This window comes from Hippopotamus amphibius, chromosome 14, assembly GCF_030028045.1.
Source record: "Hippopotamus amphibius kiboko isolate mHipAmp2 chromosome 14, mHipAmp2.hap2, whole genome shotgun sequence".
NCBI lineage: Eukaryota > Metazoa > Chordata > Mammalia > Artiodactyla > Hippopotamidae > Hippopotamus > Hippopotamus amphibius.
In genome coordinates, this window is record NC_080199.1 from 17745834 (window position 1) to 17766871 (window position 21038).

Below are 21038 nucleotides of genomic sequence, written 5' to 3' on the forward strand. Positions count from 1 at the left end.
GGGTTGTTCCTTATTCCTAGTAAAAGAAGAATTTAGTATTTTGAGGTTTATTTGTTTAATTAGCTTAATTATTCCCCACCCTCCCCATTTAAGAATTTTTCCTTGTATGTTTTGAAAACCTGAATTTATTGGTGGCCCTTCTCTTGGAATGTACTGTCAAAGGGGCCTTTGTCAATATGTAAATTATCCACTTTTTTGAATAATTAGTAGAAAATAACTAATTATTAAAATGAAGTATACTGACCATCCAGTTCTATTCATGTATAATAGCTGACCCTTCTGTAGCAAAATACTACAGGTTGGTGTCCATACATATTATTTTCATTGACAAAATCCTCTTTTTAAAATTTATATGTGAAAATTGGATCAGTGCAATCATAGTATTTGTTTCTCTATTTCTTTTAGTTTTAATATAATGTTGAAGAAAGTAGCCATAATAAAACTGTTACAAGACAATGAATAAGTTTACAAATCATTAATATCCTCATCAAACTAGTACTTCTGTCTTTTGGGTTGTTAAGACCTGAGATATTCTTCACCGTATAAAAGCAGATATAAAGATACAAATGCAGAACATCTCATTTATAGTCTGTGAACATCAATAAATAAGACCCTCCATTCCCAACTCATGTGATGTCATATCTTTCAGATGATTTCAGTAGAAAGGGTGATTGAATATACAGATCTGGAAAAAGAAGCACCCTGGGAATACCAGAAACGCCCACCTCCATCCTGGCCTCATGATGGAGTGATCGTCTTTGACAATGTGAACTTCTCGTACAGCTTAGATGGGCCTGTGGTATTGAAGCACCTGACAGCACTCATTAAATCAAGAGAAAAGGTTTGTTTCAGCCATTTGCCTCTTTAATAGTTTACCTGTAAACATTTAGCACTGCATCTGCTGTTGGCTTACTTATCAGGGTGTCAGGGGGATTCTTTTTTTCCTGTGTGGACACAGATTAGATCAGTCCCTCAGCCGGCACCAAGGCAGGCTCTTAAAAAAGAGACTAAACGAGAACGGACGTGGTGGTAGGAAGCTGTTCTTCCTCCTACCTCTTCCCCAACCTGCGCCTCACCTTCAAGTCCTGATGTCCACAAACCACCTGCACTCGGGTCGTGTTAGGTTCTCCCAAAGTATGACGTCCTCCCTGCTTCCAGTGTGCATGCCGCCGCTCTACCTCTGAAACCCTTCCCTTCTGTCATGTGGCTGGTGAAAGTCTCCTCATTTTCAGGGTCAACTCTAATTCATCTGTTTCTGTGAGACCCTCTCGTCTTCTCTTCTTCCTCAGCGTCTTATGTATAACGAAAGTGACAGGTGAATGGATAAACAAATGTGTTATATCCTTACAATGAAATATTATTCAGCCTTAAAAAGCAATGAAATTTCAACCTGTGGATAAACCTTGAGGACATCCGGTTAAATGAAATAAACCATACATCAAAGGAACAAATACTGTATGATTCCACTTATATGAGGGTCCTAGAGTAGTCAAATCCATAAAGACAGAAAGCAGGATGGTGGTCTCCAGGGACTGGGCAAGGGGAACTGGGAGTTGTTGTTTAATGGGTACAGAGTTTCAGTTTTTCAAGGGAAAAAATATTCTGGAGGGACAACAAGGTGAATGTGCTTATCACTAAACTGTCCACTTAGAAATGGTTAAGTTGGTAAATTCTATGTTATCTGTATTTTACCACAATTAATTGGTGGCATCTGTGGTATGCTTTGTAATTTTGGGTCTATATCTCACAGTACCCCAAGACTTCTTAAGATCAGGGGGCATCCTCTTTTCATCCCTGTTCCCCCAAAAGTGGCATTCTACAGAGCACAGTGAGGGTGATGGAGGACTGCTGGCTGGGAAAGTGAGTAACACACAGGTGTGAGCAAGCAGTAACCAAGATATACACACAAGACAACTGCGTAAATAACTGATTACCTAGATGTGTGAAATACATTAACTGCTCTTTAAAACTCTTTCCACTGCAGACCGATCTAGTGGACTGTAGCCATAATTTAGTGAATGACACCCTTGTGATGGGAAGGAATATCAATTTAATGCCCAAATGATACCCAGGGAGCAGCTTCACTTAGGCACACAGCAAAAGCTTGCTCTTAATTATTTCCAGTTTCACTGTAGCTTGGGAAGAGGGTGAGGACTGCTGTGTCGGGAAAACATTCATCATGGCTCTTGATACAATCCTGTCCCTGAGAGCTCTGTTGGTGATGTTTGCTTACTCACAGACAATGTGTCCATCAGATTTCCTGTTGTATACATAATTCTGTTAACTTGGACTTCTTAATTGTTATTTTATGGCCTTTGGAGAAATTTAAGAAACTCTGCATTGGGAACACAATGTATGTGTATTCTTCCATCTTAAATCCCCAAATCAAAGGATTATCTGAGTTTCTAAAATGTTTGTGGGAAAATTGAATCTGTAGACTGAATTAATAACTGCAATAGCATGAGTTCTGACTTGTGTCTTGGTCCGCTCACACTATCACTGTTAACTTCATTTCTGTGTTTGGAGATTATACCCGGGCAGTGTGTTCATAAAGCTATTTCACTCCATCTGTGTACATCCCAGATTTCCTCTCCTGCACACCTGTCCCAGCCCCCGTTTCTCTGGGACACCCCTTTGGTGTTGGATTTTATTGAGAGAGGGTGCTGCAGGGGTGGACCTGGGAGTGAGCCAGCCCAGCAGAAGTGGGGCTTTATTCTCTTTCCCTCATTTCCTCTGCTGTCCAGATTCCTGGAAGTCAGAGTAAATGGGAAAAATTAATAGGTACTATGCAGGTTTCTAATTCATGGAGGAAATAGCAAGTAAAAATAAAGAACCAAAATGAGGTAAACAGCACCTTAGGCTTCCTGGTTAGATTCTGAACACTGCCTGCATTTTTCATTTAGATGATTTTGTGGTTGATTTGATCATTTTAGAGAGTACTGGGCCATTTTAAAGCATTTTCCAGCTCTAGAGGTAGATTGATTTTGGTTTGTTATTTTTTTTTCTTGCTCAGAGCTGTTACTTGGATAATACATTTTTACAGATGCTTACCAGACCTTGCTATAATGTGCAAAAATATTAGTTTCCTACATTTTCTCCTCTTTTACATAATATTTTCTCAGCAACCCCTCCCCTCACTCCCAGGTTGTCCCACGTCCCCTGCCGGCTTCCTAATTCCTTGTGACTCAGACTGTGATGCTGGGCCCAGCAGCTCCTGCATCACCTGGAGCTTCTTAGAAATGCAGACTCTCAGGCCCCCAGACCTCTTGACTCAGCATCACATTTGAGCAGACCTCCCAATAAGATTTTCTCCAAATGTCTTTGGCAAAACCCATTGGTGACCTGGAAAAGACTTTCAGATTGTAGTTTTGATAGCTGAACGGTAGAAGTAGCCTGGGCTCGGTTTTCTTTGGGTTGCCTTTTTCTTACTCTCTTCCCTGGAGTGTTGAACTTACATTCTTGTGGCTCTGAGCAGGCGTCCGTGCCTCTGCCATATGTAGGCCGTTTATCAGGAGTCTACAAATGCCCCAGTTTGCATAGATGGATCAGTTTCAGTACAGTTAATAGGATAGGAATATGCACACATTCTCACAGACACAGTTCTATCCTGTGTCCTGATGTGTGCTGATTTGCATATGAGAACACCCAGAAATATAGGCATACCGCTAAGATATGTGCTGTTTCTTTTTGGGTTTTTTGCATGTGTTGTTTTTGTTTTGTTTTGTTTTTTGTTTTTGTTTTTTATTTTGGGTAAATAATTTGAATATTTGTTGCAATCCTGCATGGAGCATGTGCATCAGCACCTTTTCTCCTACAACATTTGCTCTCTTCTTGTCTCTGTGTCACATTTTGGTGATTCTTGCAATATTTCAAACCTTTTCATTATAAATTTGTTATGGTGATCTCTGATCAGTGTTCTCAAAAGTTACTACAACCTAATTAAGGCTCAGATGATGTTTAGTGTTTTTTAGCAATAAAGTATTTGAAAATTCATTGTGTACATTGTTTTTTATACATAATCCTGTTGTACATTTAGTACATTATAGTATAGTGTAGACATAGCTTTTACATGCACAGAAGAAGACAGATATCTATATGACTTGTTCTATTTCGTGATGTTCTGATTATCGCGGTGGTCTGGAACCAAATCCACAGTATGTTCAAAGTCTGCATGTACACAGAACATATGACACACACACACACACACACACACACCCTCTAGGACTGCCTATATGCAGAAAGTGTTCTATCTGTATTACATAAATTAGGATTTACCATATCATACAAAATATCACAAAGGTAAATCAATGAAAGCCACTTTTCTTTCAGTTACTCTCTATAAAGTTAAATTATTTTTTGAAATTCCATTATCGTTTTTACAGACTAAGATTTAAAACTTTGGAGGTATTTAATGAGAAAAAATATAGTTACCGTCATATAATCAGTCTCAGTGAGCTTTAGTTCTTCTCTGTTTAAATTTTAAAACTTACTGAATTAATTTACAAATGATTGAAAGCATATCTTAGGCCCCATCTGTATTTAGAGTTATAAATAGAGATGAAATCATCTCTTGGGGAGTTCCCACCGGGAAATTTGTAGTTGGGAAACTTCATTGGTAAAAATGGCCAGTTTCTAAATACGAGTTTGAATTCAGACAGCTAAAGCCTGTTTTTACAATACAATTTCGTTCCTGACCAGCATTTTACCTGCATTGTATTGATTCTTTGATCTTATTGTTAAGGCACTTAATTTCTCTCTGCTTTGATTTTAATAACTAGACTGATACTTGACATGTATCTTTCTGAGGTTTAATTAGAAGTATTAATTGGTTTGTAAAATGCCTTTTGAAGTGCTCAGATGAAAGGTCCCATATACATAGCAAATGTTGTTTGTGTCGTTGTTGTTGGTCTCATTATGTATATTTTGTCTACTGGGAACTGCCTTTTAAGACACTGAGACCTGCATTTTACAATTTTAAGGTGTTTCCTGTTAAGACAGTATTATTAAGATATTTCTTATCAGGAAGTGATTTTGTTTCTCTACCAAAGAATGCTTTCTCTAAAATGATAGAAATGATAGAATCTGGGATTCTGAATACTTGTTTGTGAATAACAGTTCAGACTTGACTTGTTCACATCTCTGTAAAATTGCTCACATAATTCTCAATGTTCAAAATATCCAGACACTAGGAATACAACTAATTTAAAAGCGGACTGCTAATCAAACACTTTGGGAAACTGCCAGTAGACCCATTCTGTTATTTTTAAGTCTTCTTTGGACCAGGTGGTCTTAACCAGGGGACGTTTGCCTGTGGTTGCCCCAGTCTGGGGGGTGCTTCTGGTATCAAGTGGGTAGAGTCCATGGCTACTGCTAAGCCTCCTACAACACACAGGACAGCCCCCCTTCCCCAACAAAGAGTTATCTTGCCCGAAATTTCAACAGTGCCACGGTTAAGAAACTTACATACTATACTCTATACAGAACTTTAAAAATTCATCTTCAACAACCAGGGTTTCTCCCAGGTTTGTTGCATCTTGTTACTTCTTAATCCCTCCTGGATCTCTTTACAGGTTGGCATTGTGGGAAGAACAGGAGCTGGAAAAAGTTCCCTCATCGCTGCCCTTTTTAGATTGTCAGAACCCGAAGGTAAAATTTGGATTGATAAGATCTTGACAACTGAAATTGGACTTCACGATTTAAGGAAGAAAATGTCAATCATACCTCAGGTATGCACATCAGAGCATTCTCATGTGTTCTTTTTATACAGTGCCTAAGAGTAATTTCTTTTACTTTGTTTTTTTTAAATTGGATGAAAAGTTTGATCCTTTCTCCCCCACTAGAGCATATTTTTAACTGCAGGTATTTTCAACAGATATTTTCATCAGATACTAGGTTTTGATTGTTTGTATGTTTGTTTCTTTTGTATGCCTGTGATTTAATAACTTTCCCAGACAGGTTTCTGGATTTGAACTGCCTCAGGTTTCACAGTTTTATCCACTGATAACCACATAATTCTGAAAACAAAATGATAAATGGTTTGTCTAGCATATGAGAGGTTTCTTTAGGGAGACATTAATTTTAAGTGTCTTAATGATGGAATTTTGCTGTAGGAAATAAGCTACCTTTTCAAAGGTGCTTATCTCCCTGGAGGACTTTCTGTTAAACTGTGTGGGGTTTTGAGAATTACAGCGTGTATACATGCTTTAGAGAGACTTTTAGAATTCAGCCATTAGTAAATGCTTTTAACCAGGCAGGCAGTACAGGAATAGTGAGGAAGAACATGGGACATGGAATTCCATCTCTGTGCACCTCAGTTTTCTCTCCCTTACAAGGCAGCTAACAGTACCAACGCCTCGAGGTGTTGCAAGGACTGAATAGGTCACTGCGTGTGGAATGCTTCCTGTAGATCCAACACACAGTTGCTGCGATGGTGGAGCATTGAATTGGGCTCTGATTCTGTTTTCTTTTTTTCTACGTCTTAAATATGATTTTCAGGAGTGTTTGATTACTTGCACAGTAGAAGCTCCTGTCATTCTTTATGTTTTATCAACTCAAAATAATTCAGAGAATATTTATTGAGGGCAACATAGGCCCTGTGCCTTCACCTTCCATCCTGCCATTTGCTTGATAAACTTGCCGACTTTTTTTTTTGTTTTTAATTTTGGGGTTTTTTTTTTTTTTTTTTAATACTTTACAATCATTAGGCCATCAAGGGAAGCTGAGTAAGACACATGCGTTCTTAAGATGAGAACCACAGAGAAGAGACGAGATTAAAGAGCCAGGCAAATGTGCTTCCTGGAATGTGGATATAAGGAGCTCTGAAATGCCTGGTTATTAGGAAGCATAGAATGTGGACTTGTGACTTATGACTGAGTACTGGTGCTGTTACCTACCCCTGGCCTCTAAGCACTTTTGACATGAAGATAATCCTGTTAGATCACAACGATATGCCATTTACACCCTTTATGATGCCTGCTGTTAAAGAAAAATTTTTTGAAAAGTGTTGGTGAGGATGTGGAGAAATTTGAATCCTTGGCTAATTGCTAGTAGGAATGTAAAATGATACAGTGACTGTGGAAAACAGGATGGCTGCTCCTCAAAAAAGTTTAAAAAATGAATTATTGTATGACCTAGCAATTCTAAGTTAGAGGATACACTCAAAAGGATTGAGAAGGGGATGATAAAGAGATACCTGTACATGCACCTTCACACCAGGATTATTCACATTAGCAAAGAGGTGGAAGCACACCGTGGTCCATTGACAGATGGATGGATAAATAAATGTGATATAAATGTACAACAGAATATTATTTAGCCTTGAAAAGGAAGCGGATTCTGGGACTTCCCTGGTGGTCTGTTGGATAAGACCCTGTGTTTCCAGCGCAGGGGGTCCAGGTTTGATCCCTGGTCAGTGAACTAGATCCCGCATGCATGCCACAACTGGGACCCGGTTCAGCCCAAATAAATAAATAAATAAATAAGTATTTAAAGAAAAAGCAAAGAAAGAAGGAAAGCAGATTCTGACATGTGCTACAGCGTGGCTGAACCTCGATGACGTTATGCTAAGTGAAATAGGCACAAAGGCCAAATACTGCTTACGTCAAGTACATAGAGCAGTCAGTTCACAGGGATAGGAAGTAGAGTGGTGGCTGCCAGGAGCTGCCGGGTTGCCTCGGGGGAGTGGGGAGTTCTTGTTTAATGGGTACAGAGTTTCAGTTTTGCAGGATGAAAGGACTTCTGTGGCTGGATGGTGGTGATGATTGTACAACAGTGTGAGTGTATTTTAATATCACTGAACTGTACACTGAAAAATAAAGTGGGAAATTTTATATGCATTTTACCACTATATATATAATATATATAATTTAATATATATTTATTATATGTCATTTGTAATATGTATAATGATAGCTCTTTCAGGAAAAATGGAAAGAAATTTTCAGCATGTAGATTTGAAGATTCCCTCTGGCTATTAGATTGGTGACTTAGTGATTAATGTAGAAAATAAATGATTTTAGATTCCCAACTTTTAAATTGTGATTGTATCCATCTCTGAAATGGGGCAAATGAGATTAGTCTGCAGGAATAATGGGTGCTTTTATGTCCTTGGATGAAAGAATTGAGAAACGTGCCCTGCATTACTTTTAATGCTTCTTAATAAGAAAAGGTTGTACGCTTGTGTTACATAAAAGAACTCTATAAATAAAGAAATGTTAGATGATTCTTGGCTCTGCCAGTAATGTTTTGGAAGCACATCTGAGCAAAGACTAAACATACCTTAACATCACTAGGTTTTGGTTTTGTTCCATCAGTTTCCACCCTACTTCTGAGCATGCTCTGTGTATACACTCCGGAGAGCATGCTTACAAAACAGTGCTAAGCTTTGTATCCATGTAGATAAAGATCACCAACCACTGTAAACACAGAACCTTTATTTTTTTTCACTTTATATGCCTTTGTCTCCGAGGTGCAGTGCTAGTTCATTAAAGTGAAAGTATTTGTGTAAAGGGTCCCAGGAAATCATTCAGGAGGCAGCCAGGGATAGAATGTTAGAGTGTAGACCATCAACCTGACCCACATTTTTGTTCCTGCTCTCATACAGCTGTGGGGCCTTGATGAGGCCACTTGGCTTCTGAGTTTCCGTGTCCTCGTCCTTAAACCAGGTTGAGGAATTAATGTTGCGTGGATTTGTTGTGAAGATGTGACTGGGTGAGAAAATGTTTGTGGCCCATGCCTGGTTCTTGGGAACACTCGGTCAACAGTAACTATAAATATTCTTAAGGATCAGGGCACTGGCCTTTTAGGTATTATTTCTATAAGACTAACACATTCTGGAAAGGCTTTGTTTTTTAATTTCTGTTTATGTTTTTGTGGTCCTTGATGATTTTCCTTACATTTATTACTTATAAACCACATTGTTTATATAAATTTTAAGAGTGAAGCAAATGGAAAAATCAACACAGTAGGAGTTTTAGGGAAAAGCATAACAAAATTTACATAATGTCCTTTCTCCAAGGAACAAGAGGAAAGAATATCACTTGTTCGTGTTCTTTAGATATCTGACTCCCCTCCCACCAGGTTTTTCCTGACCACTGCTGTCCCTATGTACTTGCCAGCCCCCCTCGAAGGCCTCTGGCATTTTTCTCAGTCCTTCCCACATTCTCAAATACATTCTTCCTCTCCTTGAGGGCAGGGCCTGTGTCTCTCATTTCTGTTGCTTTTGTGCTTGTTGCAGGCTCTGACAAGTTACACAAGTATTGATAATAATTCCTAACATTTGTGGAAGCCTTAACACATATTTGCCTCTTTCCCTACCATCTCCCACTTAATCCTCATGATTCTCTACTTATCCTAATCTGACAGATTTAAAAACTGAGGCACTGTGAGCTTAACCCACCTATCAAGTAAGTGGGCAGAGCCTATATTCAAATTGATTTTTGGGAGAGTCCCAAATCCAGACCCTGAGCAGCTAATCACTCTGCTGGGGACTTCAACATGCTGTTGACTGCAGTCCACAGTAGAACTGCTTCGTATCATGGTTTCGTGTCCACACACATGCATACGCGGGAACAAAAATTTCAAAAAACACTGTTACCCTGTGCTCTGTACTCTGATATTTTCTGTTATGTCCATTCTATTCTAGTTAATATAAAAAGATAAAATGATGGTCAGAAGGCACAAAATTGATTTTCTGATCCTTTTGTTTGACAAATATCACCCCTTACTGAATCCCTGTTGGACTGGGCTCCTGGTCCATGTTAGCATCACACCAGAAGCTTCACTGTGGCTCCAGATTCTCACAGGAGCCCTGCAGCATTATCCCCATTTTCCAGTAAGGGGACTGAGTCTTGGAAAGATTAATAACTTACTCTGAGTCTAATCACTACTAAGCAGTAGAATCAGAACTGTCCAATTGCAAATATATATATATTATATATGTATTTTTTAATATATGTTGAAGTGAGTGATATTTTCATTAGATATTTTACTCATTTTTTCCCCTACCACTCCACTCAAAAAGGATTCCCAAAAACATAACAAAAGTTAGTCCTTCTCCTACTGCTATGTCCCACTTTTGGACAGTATCAATTTAGAAACACGTTTATTCGTTTATGTGTCATGGGCTAATGTGTGTCAGAAGATATGCAAAATCTTAACTGCAAAAAGCTTACATCCCTCTTCTCCTAAAATGCATAGGAAGCAGTGTTGTTTGTGTCTAAACACCCTGATTTAGGGAACCTAGGAAACTGAGAGCAGACCCTGCAGAGGGGGAGCCCAGTGCTGTTTCTTTGAGTTGCCCCACTTAGGTGAGCCAGGCACACGTCATCTTCCTTGGCTCCCTGTGATCCTGGGAGCAGCAGCGAGCTTCTGGGGTGGTCTCTCTCTCTTTCTCTCTCCCAGGCTCATCCCCATCATTGTTGACCCCACCATGAACAGATCAGAATTGGAGGAGATGTGATAGCAGCAGGGACCTGCACAGGAACCAGAGGCAGGGGAGTGGTGACATAGACCATCAGTCCTTGAGTCCTGAACGGAACTTTCAAAAACAAATACTGTATTCCTAAGAATGAACGCCTCAATTTGTCTTCACAGTTTCAGGAATAAGCAAAAAATGAGAGCACTTCCTAAATAATTTCCTTAAACAGAACAGGTAGCTGAAATGTATGTCGCATTTGTGCTCGAGATAAGAAGTAGTTGAGTATGTTCCCCAGAAAGAACACCAAGGTGAGATTATATTCAAAGAGTAGCCTGCTTATCTGAAAGGATCTGAAAAAATGGATTTCAAAACTTCTTTGGATGAGTCTCTACACCTAGAGCCCTTTGTCCTATTGGCACAAAGAAAATGTTTTTAGTTGAAGCAGGATTCCATATTTATAAAAAGTTCAATATTTATAACACAAGGGTTGGCACAGATCAGCAGCCATCATCTTTATCATGATGAAACAGATGCTTTTTTTTATATTTAAAAGTTTTTTTTTTTTCTCAATTAAATCAAAAGCTAGATATTTTTTAAACAGTCCAGTCTGCTCTTTTGGTATTTCTGTTTTCTGAGTTTTCTTCAGTAGGTTGAAGAAAGTGAACCAGAGCTGTCGCTCTGACTTCTCCCTGATTACCTGGTTTTCTTTCCCTTTTTTCCTTGCTGAGATCAAAACTGAAAGTGAGAAGAGGTGGATGTGCTGTTACCAGTAAAGAAATACAACTGGATTCTAGCCTAATGCAGTCGGCCCTTTGTTTCTGACACTGAAGTCTTCATTAAATCCCTTGGAACTGCTCCCTGGAGCCCCTGAAAGAGGACTTTACAGGACTTAAATTCTTTTTTCCTTTGTTGACGAACAGTGTCCGTTTCTTCCTAATATGGATGATGGTCAGTTCATTCAGAGGATACAGGATTTTAAAAAAAAAAAAAAAAAAAAAAGGAAGCCAAAGTGACTTCAGGTGATTCTCTTATTCTAGAAACATGGAGATGAGCTTCCCCATAAGAAAAGACGTCAGATTAGAAATGAGAACGTAGCTTTAGGGGTGAAGGCAACAGCAGCAGTAGCTACTTTTTTTTTAATTGAAGTATAGTTGATTTACCATGTTGTGTTAGTTTCAGGTGTACATTCAGTTTTACATATATATATATTAAGCAGTAGCTACTCTTGATATACTTGGACACTTGATAAACTAGCTGCCCCTAAATAACGTTCTTAGATTAGAAATGAGAACGTAGCTATTAGGAGTCGGGGAAACAGCAGGAGTAGCTACTCCTGAGAATATACTTTAGTAGAGGGCAATTTCCTGGTTTGGGACTGAAATGATAAAGATTGTGCTTTATCTGCCTCATTTGTAACCACTTGTACAGTTTTTGTCTTAGTCCCAGGGCATGTTAAGCATCAGAAGGTTAGTGAGTAGGATCTCTTTGTAAGATAATGAGAGTCTTGTCTTTCAGCAGTGTACACAAAAGGTCCAGTAAGACTGTCGTTTTTAGTCTTGTCAGTTGTGTTGAGGGATTATCAATTTACTACACTAAATACCCTGATTCATTGTGGCCGTTTTTGGGTCAGATGCCTAATATGAACTTGTGTTATGGTAGTAACAAAGGAAAAAACTTACTACTGAATTTGGCACAAAGGATTAAATTTGAAAAGCATCAACTTTAAACCTTGATGAAAAACAGATTCAAAACCAATGCTTCATTTAAAATACTACAGTGAACAAGACCATTTGTTTTTCAACTGTACCGTGCCAGCTAGCTCTTGTTAAGTGAGGTTTAATTGTCCCTTCAGAAAAAAATATTCTTAGGCTAATAACTTTAGTGTATATTTACATAAAGCTTGTATATCCTATCATAAACCTCTGCATTGAAGTGTTCTGCCTGCAAACATTTTTATAACACTTATTTATATGATTCGTTTATTAACTTCATTGCTTGGAGGTGGGTACTTTAAATAATAATATCTATCAGAAATGATAATTAATTTGACCCTTATCTGCCCCCACAGTATATGCCTACTGTGAGCACTTTTATTACCTTTTGAAGATAATATAATGATTTCTTATTTGGCAAATGGATGAAAGTAGAATGAGTAGAAACCAAAATGAACACGGTGCGTAAAACTCATTGACATATTAAAACAGACATTGTTCACAAATTGCCTGCTGGCTTTAAAGAAAAATATAGCTTCAATCAGTTAATGTTTTAGTAAATCATTCTTTTCATTCAACAAGTTTTGATTGAAATTTTACTGATTTTGAAATATATATTTGGCGTGTCATAGCAAAGAGAAATATTCTTAAACACAAAACAGTTTTCTTCCGTCTAGAGCTGCTAAATAAACAAGTGAAATTGCCAAATATATCCTTTTAGACTGACAGTACAGACTTAAGCGGGCACCCTCACAGCAATGTGAAATGCTTAAACTTAGGTTTTTTTCTTTTTATGAACATCAGCAGTGGTTTGGTGATAATTAGCAGAACCTCCTTAAGGCCTACTGGTGTCCGAGGGCTCTGATTAAAGCTTAGCGTAAACCAACTACAGGCTTTTGTCAGGGGTTCAGAAGTGAGGGACTCCTCTTTCTGCAAAGTATCCCATTTTAGTCCCCTAGCCTTTGGAGAGACTCATCCACTTCAGAGAGTTTCCTGAAGAGAAGAAGGTGAGGGAGGTGACAATAGAGAGAGGCCCTGATTATGAAATCGGTGATTTATCTTTAAATGGGGTCCCTGTGCCTGTTCTCTTGAATCACCATAAACCACCCTTCCCAAACGTGCTAATACTGGGAGCCCTTTCATTGCTCAAAGAAGGAAGAATGGTCTGTCTTCTAAAAAGAAAGCAATTTATTTCGTAGATTAGCTTAAGTAATCACTCTAGAGTGTACTATGAAAACCAGGTAGACACTTCATCAAAACTTAGACCTCTTACCGGATGTGAATTTGCTCTATGAAAGGATCTGAAGGAAAAAATGTTCAGATTGTACAAGACCTGATGGTCCAAAAAAAAAAATGGTCCTGTTGTTACTCTAAGCAGAGACCCTGTCTCACTTCTCCCAGCTGGAATCAAAGCCACTTCCTAAACCTGGCCTCTTTCAGCCCCTTTATCTCCTCAAACACCAGTCCTTGGAGAGTCCCTCATTTTGGGCCTCAGAGTAGAATCCTGCCCGTGGTTTAGAGCCTTATGTGGGGAATGTAGAGAAGAGTTAGAGGAGAGGGTGCAATATTGGGGACCAGCCTCCCCTTTCCTGGCCACATGGTTTGTGTAAACCTCATGGACACAGATGAAGGAGGAGAAATCACCTGGCTTGTTAGAATCTTAGAGTTGATAATTACAAAGAGTGAGAAGTATTTTTCAAAATCTGGAGTAGAATGATGGTAATTTCCCTGACAAGGAACGTGGGTCTTGGTTTTTCAGTTCAATTCAGTAATCATTTTGAAACATCGGATGACCAGTGGTTTCAGTGCTTTTGGAGTGTATCAGCTACTTAACCAGCTTTGTGCAAATAAAGCTCCCTTTGTAGTGTCTTTTCAGTTTTGCATTTTGCTTAGGCATACTTCATTTTTGGTGGCATGCCCTGTGTCTTCATGGGTTTCTCTCTCACCAGACTTAAAACTAAGACAATAGGGAAAGAACTATGGGAGGCTCTCTGAGTGTCATTCTTCTTAGCTAGGGAAAAGACATGTCTGTCTTCTCAGGCTTTTGTGAAGTGAGGAGGAACCGTCCTGCCCCAGGGCCAGGCAGGATTTGAACATGGTGATTCCGAACAGTTCCCGGGCCTTGTGGAAGTCAGATCTCCTGTTCCCACAGGTGTGCATCCCGTTGTTCTACCCTCTTCACTGAAAGGAGCCAGTTGGGCTCTTCTCTGCTGCCAATAATCTTATGGCCTGACTTACTAGAGCCTTCCAGAAGAAAATGTAAATGGCCTACATGAGCTTATGTACAGGATTCTCTCTTGAAACCCAGAAAGAGGCACATGTTTCTAGAGTAATTTACTTGAGGCTCCTCTTGAAGCAAGTGAATAGGAAGAGCTATTTAAATCAAAATAGTTTTATTATGACACAGGTCACAATGGGTTTCAGGTTATCCTGGCCTTGCAGTTAATAATGAGGTTCTGTGAGGCAGGTGATCCTGTTGCACAGGTGAGATAACATGGGGATCAGCTGATGTAGAATCAGAGGCCAAATCTTCATGAACAGAGGTGCGGCAGGCCCCAGTAGCTGACATTCTCTCTGCACATGTGGAGATATTCCATTCACACATGTAGAGATAGCCCTCATCCCAGAAGGCTGCTTTAGGAATGAAGAAAATATTCTAGCTCAAGCTTGCAAATAATTAGCTATTCTGCTTTGAGGCACAAACTTCAGCTAATCATGCTCTTGGCATTTTCCAGCATCTTACCAGGATTGACAATTAACTTATATAACCCCCAGCCCCTTTTTTTTTCTCATTTAAACAGATATTACCAGGAAGGCAATTTTTTAAAATCAAATCTTCCTTTCTCTTCTTCCATTTCTTCTTAAGATGATACACTTCAACACTTTCTTCTGTTATTGTTCAATGGTCTGGAAGATATTTTGGAGCACACTTTATAAAATGGAAAGTTAACAGAGATATGATTTTGTAAAGAGGCATTTGCAACCTCATTACTAATGATTATAGTGAATTTTAGGGGATTTTTTGTATTTTATTTTCTGTAAGCATTCATGTAAAATGAAAATAAGCTACAGTAATAACATTCCCTGTTTTGTGACATTTAGGAGCCTGTTTTATTCACTGGAACAATGAGGAAAAATCTGGATCCCTTCAATGAGCATACGGATGAGGAACTGTGGAATGCCTTAGAAGAGGTAATTTATAAAATGTAATTAACTTGTTAACATCAATATATATAGATGTATATTTATAGCCTTGCACGTAATTAAGGGGGGCTTATTGGTTTAACTGACTGTGTTTACTTCCTAGGAGAACATTGATGACACGGGTGAATTTAAAATGTGCGGACTGATGATGGTGAAAACCAGCGATATAATGCCTCATGCTTTTTAGCTTTTTCCCTAGAACCCAAAGCAACTAGATAACATGATTCTGTCCTTAGGAGAGCGCTAAACTAGAAGTTAAAATTATGGGTTTAAGTTATAATAGTGACCTAATAAATTAATTATCCTAATTACCCTGCAACCTTCATTTTATTCCTTGATGGTAAGGAATGTGTACTAAGTGGATACAATAATAGTTTTTCATTATTAACTGAAAGATAAATGAAATCATACTAATAAAATGCTTTGAACTGTTAGGAAAACAATTTTTATGAAGGTAAATTGTACATTTGGAATGAGATACTCATTATTAATTGGCAGTCATGTCATTTTAATGTTGCAGCATGAATGCAGGTAACAGAACCCTGGCCCTTTTGCTCAGCTTTTATATGGATAAGTTCTTTTCTAGAGGATTTTCTCTTATTTGTGTAGTGTTTCACTTCGGACCACTTCTTTGAATTTCCTTACCCTTGCATGAAAAGGATTTTGACTGTTAGGGTGCTGGTGGTTTGTGTATTTTAACACTAATTATTTTGTGTATTTGCTCTAGTTCTGAAAGTTGATTCTAAGCTACTGATGGCAGAAACTGTATCTAGGTTTCTAAACCATACATAGGTTTTTAATTCCTCATACAACTTAGCTTAGTCTTTTCCTTTCAGAAAGTAAGCGTTTAATAAATAGTTACTGAATGTTTATCTCTTCATTTCAGAAAAGTGTGTTTTATTTATTTTATTTTTAAATTGTTTTTATTGTGTTTTTGCACAGATCTCAGTGACCACTGTTATTGTTTTGAATTTGTACATTTTGTCATTTAGTGTCACCCTTCCAAGGTTAGCTCTGAAGTCTGTAATTTATATAGATGAGCTTGGACTCTGAGCAATCTGATTCAAAGGCCCCACAATTTCCTGCCAGTAATTCTGGTTTCTGAAGGCAGATTATCTTTGGCAGTTAAAAGTTTTGTGTGTGTATGTGTGTATTTTAAACCTTGTAATACAGTTTAATCTTGTAACAATAGATTAGTTTAAACACCATCTATACCCATAGTCTGGGGAAAATAAAACATTATGTTGTGTCCTGTTTTTCATGGGTTTTCATTCATTATGAAACATTTATGACATTGAAGTAAATTCCCTTGACTGTGGTCTAGTAGTATGGTGGTAAACTTGGGAAAGAAGCATCCCCCAAATAGGCTCAAGGTTTACTGTGGTACAGTTTGTCATTGTTTGAAATTTTTTTTTTTAAACCTTTAGACCCTCCAAAATTAAGTCCTTATAAGATTATGTCTTTAGAGAACCATACATTCTGCAATAATTAAAAAAATTTTTTTTCCCTCTAGTGCACTGACTCCTGTGCAAAATGTACTTTCGCAAACTTGAGTCAGCTATAGGGATCCTGTTTAGATCTTGGGAGAAATAGCTTTATTTCTTGAGAGACTTCCTTAACTAATTCCTAGGTGGGGTCTCTGGTGGATGTCATGTGGCAGGGATGGGGGACACTGAGATCTTTCTGTTCTGAGTTTACTCTCTTTCTCAGTGAACGCTGATTGGAAGGTTCTCTCCCCATCAGGTGGTTGTACATGTAATATGCGTAAGAAGTCCTGAGGACATCAGAGCTCTAATGTCTAAGAGGCTTGTCTCCTTCAGAAATAGTTCGATTTGGAAAACGTCATTCTTCTTTTCATATCCTCAGGTACAACTTAAAGAAGCCATCGAAGATCTTCCTGGTAAAATGGATACTGAAATAGCAGAATCTGGATCGAACTTTAGTGTTGGACAGAGACAGTTGGTGTGCCTTGCCAGGGCTATTCTCAGGAAAAATCAGATATTGATTATTGACGAAGCCACAGCAAATGTGGATCCAAGGTATGGAGCTGAGGGTCATGAGACTTGGAGCCTGAATTTTAAATGTGGTAAATGGAAAACATTTAATGTTGCTTGGAAATGTTCTAAGTGCTCTCTTTTCCCCACGAATAACTCTTGATAACATTAATTTCAGAAAACAAAGGAAGAAAGCAAAACTTGTTATATGGTGTTAATATTATGAGGCATCCTAAGAGAGCTAGATTCCTAAATCCAGCTCCTGATAATTTCAAGCAATTTCGAGGGAAGACTGTCTTACATTGTTTTATGAAAAATCTTCTAAGGAGACTTTTTATACTCAATTTTTGAAGAAAAAGATTATGTCTTAAAGAATTGATTTTTAAAAACATTATAAAAAATTATTTGGTATTATTAAGTCTTAAGTCTGCTATTTCTGTCTCTACTAAACCAAATTCAACTTCTTTGTTCCCAGAACTGATGAGTTAATACAAAAAAAAATCCGCGAGAAATTTGCCCAGTGCACTGTGTTAACCATTGCACACAGATTGAACACCATTATTGACAGCGACAAGATAATGGTAGGACCCTCACCTGTGGAATTACAGTTGTTTCCATTTATGTTCAATTTTTTCAATGTATCCTTCCTTGTAAAACTTGATAAGAACCTCCAATAATTTAATTTTGTCTTAATTTTTCCTTTCATTCCTGACAGTAACTCGAGTACTTACCTACACTTTCAGAATGTGCTATTAAATAATATATCCAGTAATTTCATATTTTCATATTAAAAGTTTATTTGAATTGTTATTTTTCATTAAGATGGCCAACCACGAAAATACTCCAAACCCAAGACACAGCTTCATATTTCAGTGTTCTAGAACAGAGTTATTTTCCCTTTGTCATAGTTTTTTTTCAGATTTTTTGATTCTCTTAATCAAAAAGTTAGTCTTGGGACTTCCTTGGTGGTGCAGTGGTTAAGAATCTGCCTGCCAGTGCATGGGACACATGTTCGAGCTCTGGTCCCGGAAGATCCCACATGCTGCGGAGCAACTAAGCCCGTGTGCCACAACTGTTGAGCCTGTGCTATAGAGCCCACAAGCCATAACTACTGAGCCTGCGTGCCATGACTACTGAAGCCCTCACGCCTAGAGCCCCTGTCTGCAACAAGAGAAGCCACTGCAATGAGAAGCCCACTTGCCGCAACTAGGGAAACCCCACACACAGCAACAAAGACCCAACACAGCCATAAATAAATAAATAAATAAATAATAAAATAAAGTTCTCTTTAAAAAAAATCATTAAAAAAAATTAGCTTTTCATTTAGACTGCCAAGAGGTTTTGGGTAAGGTGCAGTATTTCTTAGTTGTTTGAACACTCACAAGATTTCCTGTCAGAGGGGAGTCTATGAGAGCAAAAGGCCTAGTGAGAAAAAGGAAGCATTTCAACAGAAAGGATTTAATTTAGGAAATTTTATTACATAGGAATTGGAGGCATGGGGAAATAAAAGGAAACACTGTGGTAATGATGTTAGGAAGCAGCTATCTGGGACAGATCTCCAGACCTGAGAACTCAGAAGAGAGTTCTAAAGAGCCAGTGCTCAGACCTCCAGGGAGAGGTCACTGCCCAGTCGTGGCCATATCTGTGAGGGAGCACGATGAGGCCAGTTCTCCATGTGCTGATAGAAGCTGGGAGCAGGAGTCAGGTCTCTCTGCTGAGGTGATAATGCAGGAGTAGCAGAAACCACGTAGACCATTAGCTCTCGTATCCACCTTCAGTGGATCCACCTTCACGAGTCTCCTCTAGTGTCCCCTACTGGCAGAACCTCACAAAGGACCAGCTGGCCAAAAGGCCACTGAAATGTGATTTGTAGAGACCCAGCCTCTGCATCACACATGAACGTGTAGGAAGAAAGGTAGATCAGGGGCTGAGAGACTGTAGATAAACAGCTAACAAGTCTCTTACACAGTAGGTCTGGGCACTGCACGTATAGCAGGCTCCAAGCTTTGGTCTCTGGATATATGTCTAGTGTCTTCCTTCCAGATTTGATTGGCTCTTTCTTTTTTAGTAATTTAATATTTACTTCATTAACTTTGTTTCCTTTCTTCCTCTCTCTTTTCCTTTTCTTTCTCTTCTTCTTTTTTCTCTCTTTGTCCTTTCCCTCTGTTGCTTGCTGAGTTTCAATAAATCTTAGGGTGTGGATTTATAAAATGATAAGATCATCATCCTTCAAAGGAATGCAAGTTATTTTCAGGCTAACCCCCAGCCTGTGGAATGACCTGATTTTACCCATCTTATGGATGATAACTGTTGTCACAAGATACCACTATATCCTCTAACGCCGATTAGTGATGAAATAGATAAAATAAGCCTGCACAATTCATAAGAGGCAACAGATGCAGTTAACTAGTGATTTTGATGGTCCATACTACACAGGTGATGGTCGCTAATATACAGTCAGTAATACCCAAACTTCCTCATGTCCAGTGATAATGGAGGTGTCTCTTTTGACTTCTTGGGCAGTTTCTGGAATATCACCTCCCATGTTACTTCACATGCATTGTCAGATGGGATCATTAGTGGGGGAATGGACCAGGCTGTCGGCATTGAAGCAGTGCCTTTATCCTCTCTCCCCTTAGCTGGATGTGCACAGGAGTGAGCTCTGGGGAGGCAGACAATAGGAGTGGGGGATCCCCAACCAAAGGGATGCTTTGGGCTTCAAGCAGTGTGTCTGGTCACCTGGACTAGAACATCACAGTAGGAAGCAGACTCTCCTGCAGACTTGTCTGTGGCACCAGGTGACATTCCAAGATTGCAGGACACTGACTCTTAGCACCCAGGAACATTGTTTAGCATGGGTCGTCTGTAGTCTCTCATGTTGTGTTCTCCAATGCTAATTGGAAAAGTATCCTTTTATTTCTATTCTTTACTTTTTGATTTGTTGTTCTCATCTCTCAGCATTGTATTTTCCAGACTGTCCCCCAAAGCATGTTTCTTCCACAGAAATGAATGATGTTGTGTCATTTACCTATTCCAAGCCTTTTGTCAGTACTTAGAGGCAGCAGCAGAATGGTGGCTTGAGCTCCAGCTCAGCTAGGGATCCACTGAAATAAAATCGTTGCTCCTAAATGTAACCTGGAGATTTATTTTTGGTTTTTGGTATTACAGCACTGATGGTAGCTCATTCCTTTTATTATCTCATTTTTAGAAATGCTATCACCTTGAAATATATAATTGGATAAGGAAACAGTGAGGGGGGACAGAATTTGCAGACATGTCAGCTGGTCACTCCTTAATCTTATCCATCAGCACTTGATCCACAGGTGTAAACATCTGTATCACCTTAACCAGTCAGCTTTGTTGCCGTTATCAAAATATGTCCATTTGATAAATGTTTTATGTGCCAGTATCTTCTGGTAAATTTCTCTAACCTCAGATTTTTCTCTCGGTCAGTTTTTCTGAACAAATCCTTAACATGGTTTTACAAAGTGGTTTACAGCTCGGCCCCTTCCCAGCTTTCCAGTTTTGTCTCACTCTACTCTTTCCTTTACGGCTAAAACCACCTTGATGGTCTTTCAGTTCTCCAGATGCGTTTGTCACTCTCTCTTATAATTTTGCCCTCTCTTTCTAATATTGGTGGCTTAGACTAAGGTGCTAGCAGTGGAAATTGTAAGATGGTTGGATTTGGGCTAGGTTATGAAGTGGAGCCAA

The 21038-nt window shown here is 38.8% G+C and overlaps 1 protein-coding gene across 2 annotated transcripts in view; it reads left to right on the forward strand.

The window, feature by feature from the left end:
• Window positions 1-21038, forward strand: part of ABCC4 (ATP binding cassette subfamily C member 4) — a 208385-nt gene that overhangs the window by 174951 nt on the left and 12396 nt on the right. For both annotated transcript variants that reach the window (XM_057707595.1, XM_057707594.1), the window contains exons 25-29: window positions 650-841; window positions 5571-5726; window positions 15232-15321; window positions 17200-17372; window positions 17803-17908. In XM_057707595.1, coding sequence (XP_057563578.1) covers window positions 650-841; window positions 5571-5726; window positions 15232-15321; window positions 17200-17372; window positions 17803-17908 — 717 coding nt within the window. The remainder of the gene's footprint in view (window positions 1-649; window positions 842-5570; window positions 5727-15231; window positions 15322-17199; window positions 17373-17802; window positions 17909-21038) is intronic.